Below are 12101 nucleotides of genomic sequence, written 5' to 3' on the forward strand. Positions count from 1 at the left end.
GGGACAAAGAACAGAGAGGAGGCAAAGATAGTTCCCAGGTTCTAGCCTTGGTGGGAGGTTAGGACATTGTAATTTCCAATCGACTTGGGGGGTGAGGAGAGCCGTAGAAGGAAGATATGGACGTATGTCCTTGCAGTGTGAAGCCTAAGGTTACTTTGGAATCAAGCCGAAGAAACTAATTATCAGGATTGGAGAGGGCCAGGGTCTCATCTGAATTCAGCTCCTTTGCCGATCAAGATGGAACCATTCAACGTAATCTTAATTTCTCCTGTCTCTAGATGGTGAAGCTAGTTCTTTTTCATAGTTAAGTGCCACTTTTCATTCATTTTGAGTAACTGTAGTTTTGTATCAGACTGTCTTAAGGATAGAGAAGATTAACCAAAATCTTCATCCTCACCCTGAAAAGATTGCTTCAGAGTATCACTATTATTATTTTGTTATTGTTATCATAAATCAGAACACAGAATCAAATTGTGGTTATTCTGTGAGATTGGGAGATAAATATCTTTTTCTCGTTTCCTCTGCTTCGTCTCCCCTTGAAAATGCAGATCCGAGGGTCATTTGTGTTTGCCGGTGCGATATACACACTCCTTTCCAGAAGCCCTAAAGAGGCTCACGCATGGTGAGTTCAGGTAAGATTCTTTTTGTCTCTCCCCCCGCCCCTCACTAAATATACTTTAAGGAAAGAAGGTTGATAGGCAAAAGCTATTCCAAAAAATAATTGATGTCAGTCAATCAGTGATATTGAGTGTTTACTGAGCCTGGAAAAACACAGTGCAATCATTAGACACGATTCCTGCCACAAGGAGCTGATGGTGTAGAGCAGGAGACAGACATTTAAATTAGAGATGGGGGAAATGGCAGTGTTAAAGATATGTACACAAGTGTTTGGGGTAAGGTGAATATCAAGTGTTTATGGGGCACAGATCTGAGTATATAGCTGACATGGAGGGTAGGTAAGTGAAATGAGGAACTAGCCATAGTGTTTTTGTTTTGTTTATTGCTTTTGACTGAGGAACTGGATTGATCAGCTCAGTACTAGACAAAAAGATATGTGCATTTTAAATGCCAGTTTCTTTTTCTTGTTGGATTTTTGTCTGATTAGGAGGATATGTGCTCATGGCTAAGCGAGACTAATACCTTGCTTAGTACTCTCCGGAGCCCTTTCCCAATAGTCAGTTTATGTTATCCTTGCAACAGTTAAATGAAGCAGAGTGAGGCAAGTATTATTTGTCCCATTTTAGAAGTGAGGAAACTGTGGAACAAAGAGGTTTACCTAAAGGGCTTGTTCAGTCTTACAGCAGGTTAATAATAATAATGATGATGGCATTTGTTGAGCGCTTACTGTGTGCCCGCACTGTTCTAAGCACTGGGGGGATACAAGGTGATCAGGTTGTCCCACGTCTCACAGTTTTAATTCCCATTTTACAGATGAGGTAACTGAGGCCCAGAGAAGTGAAGCAACTTGCCCGAAGTCACACATTTGACAAGTGGCAGAGCTGGGATCAGAACCTCTGACTCCCAAGCCCGTGGTCTTTCCACTGAGCCATGCTGGTCAGGGGTAATGGCAGCTCTGGAGCTGGAACACAGGTATCCTGCTTCTCAGTCCCAGGCTTGTTCCCATAGACCGCACCAACCACCGACGTCCAGTCATTCCCCAGGATGCAACCACTTCAGGGATTTAACCAGGATTGCATCCTGGATTGGAACCACTCTGCGGAATCGACCTTTATCGGTTGGTGATTTATGCCGGGCGGGTATCCGCCTGGCCCTGACCATCTGGCTCAGCAATCCAGGAAAGCAGACCCCTCCCGCCCCTCTCCTCACCTAGGCCCAGGCTAAACAAACACCAGGAAATGGTTCTTGGAAGCAGCTCTGCCCGCAGTTTGCATCCTATTTTCAAGGCAGCAGAGAGACACCCTGGACAAATAACCAGAGAAACTGGGGCGGCAGCTTACTACGTGCCAAGCACTGTTCTGTCACTGAGGTGTAGATACCAGGTTACCAGTTTGGATAATGTCCATATCCCTCAGGGGGCTCCCAGTCTAGGCTGTGTATTCATTGCCAGCTTTCCTGGGACTGTAGCCAACACCACTATCCTGCCCGTCTCACATGCCTAAAACCTGGCCATTATTCTCAACTCAATCAATCAATCAATCAATCGTATTTATTGAGCGCTTACTATGTGCAGAGCACTGTACTAAGTGCTTGGGAAGTACAAATTGGCATCACATAGAGACAGTCCCTACCCAACAGTGGGCTCACAGTCTAAAAGGGGGAGACAGAGAACAGAACCAAACATACCAACAAAATAAAATAAGTAGCATAGAAGTGTACAAGTAAAATAAATAAATAAATAAATAAATAGAGTAATAAATATGTACAACCATATATACATATATACAGGTGCTGTGGGGAAGGGAAGGAGGTAAGACGGGGGGATGGAGAGGGGGACGAGGGGGAGAGGAAAGAAGGGGCTCAGTCTGGGAAGGCCTCCTGGAGGAGGTGAGCTCTCAGCAGGGCCTTGAAGGGAGGAAGAGAGCTAGCTTGGCGGATGGGCAGAGGGAGGGCATTCCAGGCCCGGGGGATGACGTGGGCCGGGGGTCGATGGCGGGACAGGCGAGAGCGAGGTACAGTGAGGAGATTAGTGGTGGAGGAGCGGAGGGTGCGGGCTGGGCAGTAGAAGGAGAGAAGGGAGGTGAGGTAGGAGGGGGCGAGGTGATGGACAGCCTTGAAGCCCAGGGTGAGGAGTTTCTGCCTGATGCGCAGATTGATCGGTAGCCATTGGAGGTTTTTGAGGAGGGGAGTAATATGTCCAGAGCGTTTCTGGACAAAGATAATCCGGGCAGCAGCATGAAGTATGGATTGAAGTGGAGAGAGACACGAGGATGGGAGATCAGAGAGAAGGCTAGTGCAGTAGTCCAGACGGGATAGGATGAGAGCTTGAATGAGCAGGGTAGCAGTTTGGATGGAGAGGAAAGGGCGGATCTTGGCAATGTTGCGGAGCTGAGACCGGCAGGTTTTGGTGACGGCTTGGATGTGAGGGGTGAATGAGAGAGCAGAGTCGAGGATGACACCAAGGTTGCCGGCTTGTGAGACGGGAAGGATGGTAGTGCCGTCAACAGAGATGGGAAAGTCAGGGAGAGGACAAGGTTTGGGAGGGAAGACAAGGAGCTCAGTCTTCGACATGTTGAGCTTTAGGTGGCGGGCGGACATCCAGATGGAGATGTCCTGAAGGCAGGAGGAGATGCGAGCCTGGAGGGAGGGGGAGAGAGCAGGGGCAGAGATGTAGATCTGGGTGTCATCAGCGTAGAGATGATAGTTGAAGCCGTGGGAGCGAATGAGGTCACCAAGGGAGTGAGTGTAGATTGAGAACAGAAGGGGACCAAGCACTGAACCTTGGGGAACCCCCACCGTAAGAGGATGGGAGGGGGAGGAGGAGCCTGCAAAAGAGACTGAGAAAGAACGACCGGAGAGATAAGAGGAGAACCAGGAGAGGACGGAGTCTGTGAAGAACTCACAGACATGTGTGAACTCATGTGTGAACTCATGTCTCACATTCCACCCACATATTCTGTCTGTCACCAAATTGTGTCAGTTTTATATTCACCGCATCTCTAGAATCTGCCCCATCTTCACCTGATTCAAGCACACGTATTCCACCTTGACTACCTGCATCAGCCTCCTCACTGACCTCCCGGCTCTCTCCTCTCTGATCCATATCCCCCCCAACCCCCGTGTCCCCTATCACTTTTCTCATAAAAACCCTCAGTCCATGGCTCCTCTCCTCAAAAACCTTCAGTGACTTCCCATCCATCTACACGAATTTAAGGAAGTTCGGCCACATCTTGAAACTATTTTGTCCACGCCGTGTTGTTTTCTTAAAATTAGACCCAGCTCTCTTGTCACAGGAAGACACGTGGTGTAGTACTCATCCATGAGAAACAGCGTGGCTCAGTGGAAAGAGCCCGGGCTTTGGAGTCAGGGGTCACGGGTTCAAATCCCAGCTCCGCCAATTGTCAGCTGTGTGACTTTGGGCAAGTCACTTAACTTCTCTGTGCCCCAGTTCCCTCATCTGTAAAATGGGGATTAAGACTGTGAGCCCCATGTGAGACAACCTGTTCACCTTGTATTCCCCCGGCGCTTAGAACAGTGCTTTGCACGTAGTAAGCGCTTAACAAATACCATCATCATTATTATTATTATTTGAATGTTGCACACGTGTACACAAACTTTTTTCCAGCACTGCAGCGCCCTTATGGACTGATCATTAATGTTAGAGTATCTACTGTATGCAGAGCAGTGTATTAAATTCTTGGGAGAATATTTACAGTACAGTGAGGGGGAAAAAAACACTCCCTGCCCTCAGACACAAAGCAAATTATGGATAGGCTAGGAATGGTGGCTGTGTGGATGAGTGAGTGCTTAAATAGTGGAGTTTGTAAATCAATATGTACAGAAGCGCTTTGGGTGGCAGCTAATGGAAAAGTGCTGAGGGGGGGGAGCCAGAGCGTTTAGTACAGTAGTCCGTGCATGGTATGCACCCAATAAATTAATTCATTCACTCATTCAGTTGTATTTATTGAGCGCTTACTGAGTGCAAAGTATTGATTGGGAAATATATGACATATGAAGAGGTCATAGCCAAACACTCACACTTTTTTTTAAATATACTATTTGTTAAGCACTATTTGTTAAGCAGAGTCCTGACTCTGGAGGATGAATATTCATTCATTCATTCATTCAATCATATTTATTGAGCGCTTGCTGTGTGCAGAGCACTGTACTAACCGCCTGGGAAGTACAAGTTGGCAACATACAGAGATGGTCCCTACCCAACAACGGGCTCACAGTCTAGAAGGGGGAGACAGACAACAAAACAAAACATGTGGACAGGTGTAAAGTCACCAGAATAAATAAAAATAAAGCTAGATGCACATCATTAACAAAATAAACAGAATATTCCCTAATGACCCTGTAGACTTTAAGCACATTGTGGGTAGAAAATGTCTCTACCAACTCTGTTGCATTGTTCTCTCCAAGCTCTTAGTACAGCGCTCTGCACACAGGAATCGCTCAAAAGATGCCACTGATTGATTGATGCTCTAGCCATAATGCAAAGCAAAAAAAAGATGCATTCTGGCAGAACTGATTGTATTTTTTAATGCATAATCTCTTACGTGTGCTTATTTCTTCCGTTTTGAACAGGTCTTTTTTTTTTCCCCCCCTTCTCTAAGGTGGCTTTGGAGGCAGCGAATCAGGATGTACCTTGAAGGGACTGGCATAAACACAGTCCCCGTAGATCTACATGAACAGCAGCTGAGCCTGGATCAACACAGCAGAGCCCTCAACAATGCAAGAATCCAGGATAAAAGTAGGTTAATGGAAGCCAGCAATGCTGGCCAACAGTCATTCACTTCTGGTGGCCTGGACTAACATCTGAGTGTATAACTTTTTATTTTTAGTAACTCGTGCCTTATTGTTACTCTTAGATTTTTTTTCCTTCACATGCTTTCCTCTGGTTGCATTTAATGCCCTTTTGAGGACATAAAATGCGTCCCCAAATGCCTTACAATTCTGTGTAGTGGTAGAATTTTTAAGGTAAGAGGCCCTTGAACGCCATAAGGTAAAACGTATTAATTTGAAATGTCGAACTAGAAAGAGAGCTTTTAAAATATATTCTATAGGAAAGGACTTGTGGCGAAGAAGTCTTAAGTTCCATTTGAGTGAACTTGGTTACTCAGGGAGTGAGGAAGCAGGGAGACGAGACCAAGCTGCAGAGACTTTGTAAAAACAAATAGTACCTGAAGAGTTTCAGATCTCTGTTTATCAGAGAACCTTTACCTGAAAACATTGTTAAGAGTGTCTGTTGATTCACTTTGCGTGGAGAAAAGGAACTTTCAGTGCACTTTTATGAAAGACTCAGAGTAATTGGTACCGGTTAGTAAATTGAGCATGGGTTAACAGTCTATAATTATGAGAATCCGAAGGGACGTAATCTTTACAGAATTATGGGGTGCAGTTTTTTTAACTATCTGCCTTGAAAAAGCATATCAATTCATTCATTCAATCGTATTTATTGAGCGCTTACTGTGTGCAGAGCACTGTACTACGCGCTTGGGAAGTACAAGTTGGCAGCGTGTAGAGACAGTCCCTACCCAACAACAGGCTCGCAGTCGAGAAGGGGGAGACAGACAACAAATATTATTTTTTTTTGTAGTGTACATTTTTGAAACTTCAATTATGCAGATAGAGTGGGGACTGTGAATTATTCCAAATCATGAGAATTTGGACAAGGGGAGTCCTACTAGTAAAAGTAATCGTGGTTTCAAGTGCAGAGACAAAAAAATTCCCTCTTGACAAAAAGTTTAAAAGAAACAAGAAAACCCTTTGTCCACCCTCCTGTCAGGTCGGTGCGGAAGTTCCACGTGCTGCTATTACAGTGGAAAACAAATGGGGTTTTCCCCTAGTTACTAACCTATTAATTAGTGAGTTGATGTCACATACTCCTTGTGGCTGAAAATACAGCAGGGCGGAGACTGTCAGAGTATTTGAGTCTTAGAGACACTTCACCGCATTGGAGGAGATTTAGATATCACGACATGTAATGGGAGCTCTGAGGTCTTAATGGTATTTATTGAGTGCTTACTGTGTACATAGTACTGTACTAAGCGCTTGGGAGAGTAAAATACAACAGAAGTTGGTAGACCCAGTCGCTGCCCACAGCGAGTCTTCAGAAAGAGCAGCAGTGCTAGAGCTGGTGATGATTACTTAGTTTTGGGGGGCTTGGGCCTGGGAGGGGGCCTAGATAAGGGGTGGGGAGTACATAGGTAGTTTCAGGGAAATCTTGATGCTGTAAGACTGTAGTTTCAAAAAGAGGCTGAAGCCCCTTAAAGGGGACAAAGAGTAGTTGCGAGAAGTAGCAGGAGTTGATTACAATCACCTCTCAATTTCTCAGAGCCTGGTTGGGGAAATACCCAGGACCACTTAAAAAAAATTAGCCTTAAGTCTCCTTTTGTTAAGAATGGGAAACTTATTCCTATAAACTCTCTCTCTTGGGAAAACTACATTTTGCAATGTCCCAAAGGACTGCATTTCCTAGAATCTTTTGGGAAATGGCAATGAATGGGAGGAGGTGGGAGCTGCCCATTCTCCAGCCAAACAAAGCTGTTAAAGAGGGGCGTGAGAATGTTGGCATCAATGAAATAGGTAGATTTGAATTTTTTTTGGGGGGTGTTTTTGGTTTTTGGCTCTCTCTAATTGTATAGAAAATTGAGCATTGGTCGTATCAGTAAAATAACCGAGTCCTTTTTGGGAAGCACTAGTTATATTCTCCAAATTTCATTGACAGGGTACTATGTCATATATATGTATTTCCCTATCACCTTTAGGGTATCATGGTTTCAAAATGATAGGTTCCATTACCTTTGAGGAATTTATCAAAAGGGGAAATGCAGTGGTCATAATGATAGAGTAGGAAGCACCTTGAATATTCCTGAGAGGAGAGAAGCAGAAATTCTAGCAAGGAGACAGTAGAAGTCTAAGGGAAGAACCAGTGCATGACAAGGGTAGCCTCGAACTGAGCTTCGGTCACTAATAAAACTAAACCATAATTTGGCTGCTTATTCTGAATCTGAACTAAAATAAGTTAATGCCTGGAATTTGAAAATCTCACTTACCAGATATTGTTTCCATTGATGATACTTTAACATTTGAAAATTTTAGCACTCATTAATTCAGACATGGAAGGAGTAACACTAATGTAATGTGATTTGCAGTTTCGTCACAGACTATTTGCTTTGGATTGGATTGCAATTATAGTGTCTTGGCTGTGTCTCCTCAATAACAAGAATTTAGTTCTTTTAAGAAAATGTAGAACTCAAAAATATTGTTTACATTAAAGGTGAAAGGTCATTCCAGTTCAGTACAACCACTTAAATTCTTCCCTGAATAAAGATAAAGGTTCCCCCTCTCCCCTAACCATCACCACTACTGCTCCAAATAAGGACTTGAGGAATTGTGGCTAATTTAATATCAAAGAGATTGTTTGTGTTCTATCCATTTCTCTGAAATAGTTTTAATATGTCCTTTTACTCAAAGCTATATGCTTAAGCAGAGAATCGTAATGCTCCTTTAATCCTGAAATAGCGTGACCCTTGGGGTCCCTTTTCCATGTCCACAGTAGGTCGGTATTAGAGAGGATCCAGCCACCATCCAAGCAAAGGGAACAGGAATCTGCATTTCCTTGTTGGTCCTCTCTCCTTACAGAACATGAAGGCTACTTTGGATTGAGGAATGGCCCACCTCCTGCCCTATCCAGAACCTAGGAAAGGGAGTCACCAGGGCCCTGGCATTCTGGAAAATGGCCTGGGGCCAAGGATTCCTTGGGGAAAATTTGCAACTCAGAGTAAACCCCTGCCAGTGCCTCAGGGACTTGATACAGAGATCATACACTATTGAATGAATGAAAAGGATCAGAGGCTGATTGTGGAGAAAAACCTGGCCAGTTGAATTCTAGACATCTAAAATATTAATTGGCACTTTAAACCACAACAATCCAACTGTGGATCAGTTGGAAGTGAAAATTTCATGATAGTCTTGAAGGTTATGTCATTTTTCATCAAATACATTTATTGATAATCCTCTAAATTTAAGGCTAGAAATTGAAAATGAACGCTTTCAGTATTATGGAAAGACATTCTTATTTTCATTTTGTTTGTTTTTCAAAATTTATGGCCATAGATTTAACCACTTCTGGGCCTTATTTTACCACCACAGTTTAGGTGCAAGTGCAGTTCCTGTAAATTCATTTTGCTTTTTCTGTTTGTTTATGGTACACTTGTATGCAAAATAGGATTGGAGCATAAATTGTTTTATTATAACTGAATGGCTTGCTCGGATACTAAATCTCAAAACGTGCCTATATTTATAGGCAATTTTTAGATGTATATGCCGGTGCTGAGCTGTCTTTCACTGGAGAATATACTCCAGTATTGCGTTAGGTGACCCCTACCCTGCCATCCCCTCATGGGAGAAGGGGGTCGGGAGGGATGTGAGACTGGAAAGCTGATTTTGCCAATAAGGGGCACTTTCACATTGGGAAACTGTGTGAGAAAGCCGAGCCAAATGATCCCTCTGACATTTGAGCTCTTTGGGCGGTGTTCTTGTAGGAAACCCATTTCAAAATGTCACTCACGAGATGATAGGTGTGTGGCACCTAAGAATTCATAGAAATACATTGTTGGAGCCCTGGGACATGTCCCAGGGTGTTCTGCCCATAGGAATACCTACTAGAAGTGGGCAGGTGAGGGTAGAAGTAGCAAGAGTGCCCTTTAGGGTTTCCATGTTGTTAAAAATAGTAACTTGGAGGTGATAATCCCTCCTCTATGTTTTGGGGAATTATATCATTCATTCCCTCCCCAATTCTACGTCCCAGTTTTGGTTTTGCTCGTGTAAAAGCTGTTTTAGAGTGCTATCTTAAGCCCAAAATGGGATAAAAGGGAAGGGAAATAATCATCCTGTTGAATGTCATCACAAACCACCAAATATTTTTTAATTAATGATACAATTATTGCTCTATAATCACCTTTTCTGATTCATGTATGGAAATCCAGCTCTGAAATAATCACTCACCTACTTGCTGCTCAGAGTGTATAAGAATGTATGCCTGGCATGGCAGAAGCATCGATCTCCCCCCAGGAGGAAGAGCGGGTTAATGAAATATTTGTATGGCATGGTAAATTTCTTACATCTCTTTACTGGGTATAACCCCATGTTGGACAGCTCAGTACCGTAGAATATGGAAGTAGTCAGAACAATTTATAATTTAATAAGTTAAGCAAGTCAGCCTCTCGAACACTTTTTGATATGAAATTCGCATTGATTCAATATTTTTCATGTCCCATTAAAGCAAAAATGGAAGACTTGAAGACAGGGTCATCATCAGGTAAGCTTAGAATTCTGATGACTTAAAAATTATGGCAAACTTCAAGACAAAGATTCAAGTATTTAAAAGTGACACTTCAACACTTGAATCTTTGTTTGAAAATACTTGAGCTTTATATTAATGATGCTCAAGAAAGACAAGCTTTTAGCTAGTTTGTGTTTTGAATTGTAATATATAGCTGCTGATTAGATCATAAATATGTGTGTGCTTTGGATGTAGTCCTTCATTTTGCAATAGTATTTGCAGCTGATCAGTAGTATTTATTGTCCCTCTACTGTATGCAGAACACACATAAGTAAAATGCAATAAATAGACATGATCTTTGCCCTCAAGGAGCTTTCATCCTAGTTGGGGAGCTAGACACCAAATTACAAACTGAACGAAAAAGGGGACATGCATATAAGATATGCAAGAGCTTTAAATGCACATTAATCTTGAATTGGAAACAGTAAGCGATTTATATGTTTTTTTTTTTTCCCCTCTCTTTCCGTTCTCAATCACAGGACATTAGTGGCAGTCTGGAATGCAATTTATTATTCCCTAAGCCCTGAGTCATTTGAATGGGGCTTGTGTGTTTTGAATATATTAAATTTATAATTTGTCCCCAAGTGCCATAAGCTAAGAGTTACTTTTAGATGTTGTAAGTCTGCAAGGCAGAAGCTGGTTATTTCTCGGTGGGGAACAAAAGTAAATTCGCATTTCTTTTCATAGCCGTCATTTTGCTTGTGTTTACCCTTTCACTTACCGTGCCTTCTTCGGTATCTCCTAAGGCAGAGGTTGGCAACCTTTTTGAGCAGAAGAGCCAAACAAAATGAAACCTTTCAGCAGCTGTGCGGAAGGATGCAATTATACAAATTAAATACATGAATCTAGCTTACTCCGTTATTTAAGTCAAATACTTTACTTTGCTGGTTTTTGTTGGTGCTTAGGAAGCAGCATGGCCTGGTGGATAGAGCACTGGCCTGGGAATCAGAAGGGCCTGGGTTCTAATCCCGGCTCTGAACCTTGTCTGCTGTGTGACCTTGAGGAAATCACTGAATTTCTCTGTGCCTCAGTTTTCTCATCTGTCAAATAGGGATTAAGACTGGCAGCCCCATGTAGGGGAGGGACTGTGTCCAGCCTGATTAGTCCGTCTCTACCCCAGCACTTAGAACAGTGCTTGACACACACTAAGCACATAACAAATACCATTGTTATTTGTAGTATAATTAGGAAGGGAGAGGCTCAGACCATCAGCTGGAAGGGAAAGCGTTGTAGGGAGCAGGAGCCCTTCCTCTTCTCCAGCGCCCCTGAGTGCTGCATCTGCCGCCCCCCACCCCCCCCCAATTTGCAGTCTGTCCCCTGCTGTTGTCAAGGCGTGCGGTACCCGGCACGGGCATTGCACCCACGGGGTTTAATACAGTCCCCGGTACAGTGTTCTGCACTCGGTGAGCGCTCAAAAAATACCACTGATGGATTGAGTCCCCCCCACGTACCTGCTGCTGCCACCAGCTGTGCGTAGTTGGGTCAGGCAAGATGGGTTGGGAAGAGGGCTGAGCACCCTCGAAGATGTTGGGGGTAGGGAGGGGGAAACGTGTCGAAGGAGGACACAGTAAGAACCCCGCTGGATGGGTCTACGTCCTGCCCGCGGAAGGCAGTAAATGGAGCCGCCATCTAACACCACTTCAGTCTTTCTCTGGCTCGGGCTGGGAGGGCCAGGTGCTCCTCCCCAAACATTGTGGAGGGGGAAGCTAGTGATGGCAGGTCCATGGTGAAGGAAGGCCCCCACCAAATGGACGCTTAGGCCCTTAAGCCGTATTTGCTTCCAAGAAGAGCCGGATAAGCCATGTGTAGGTTACCAACCCCTGCCCTAAAGGATTTGCTTAGCAACAGGGGGCTCGTAGAGGAACCTGCAGCTGCCTGGAATGTAGCGGGTGGGGGCTTACAGCTGCCTTGAAATCTCCTTTCTTACCTCTAATCACCGTCACCGAGGGTTCCCTCAGATGTAGGAGGAACTGTGTTGCCAACTTGTACTTCCCAAGCACTTAGTACAGTGCTCTGCACACCGTAAGCGCTCAATACATACGATTGATGATGATGAACTGAACAGGCACTTGGAAGATGCTACAGCCCTTCCAGGTGAGGAGATTGACCCAAAGTAGGATTTCACTTGTAG

The 12101-nt window shown here is 44.0% G+C and overlaps 1 protein-coding gene across 1 annotated transcript in view; it reads left to right on the plus strand.

Annotated features, from left to right (window-relative positions):
• NADK2 (NAD kinase 2, mitochondrial) overlaps positions 1-12101 on the plus strand; it is a 57265-nt gene that overhangs the window by 27565 nt on the left and 17599 nt on the right. The window contains exons 5-7 of the mRNA XM_038743410.1: positions 549-632; positions 5238-5374; positions 9911-9946. Coding sequence (XP_038599338.1) covers positions 549-632; positions 5238-5374; positions 9911-9946 — 257 coding nt within the window. The remainder of the gene's footprint in view (positions 1-548; positions 633-5237; positions 5375-9910; positions 9947-12101) is intronic.

This window comes from Tachyglossus aculeatus, chromosome 3 (genome assembly GCF_015852505.1).
Source record: "Tachyglossus aculeatus isolate mTacAcu1 chromosome 3, mTacAcu1.pri, whole genome shotgun sequence".
Lineage (NCBI taxonomy): Eukaryota > Metazoa > Chordata > Mammalia > Monotremata > Tachyglossidae > Tachyglossus > Tachyglossus aculeatus.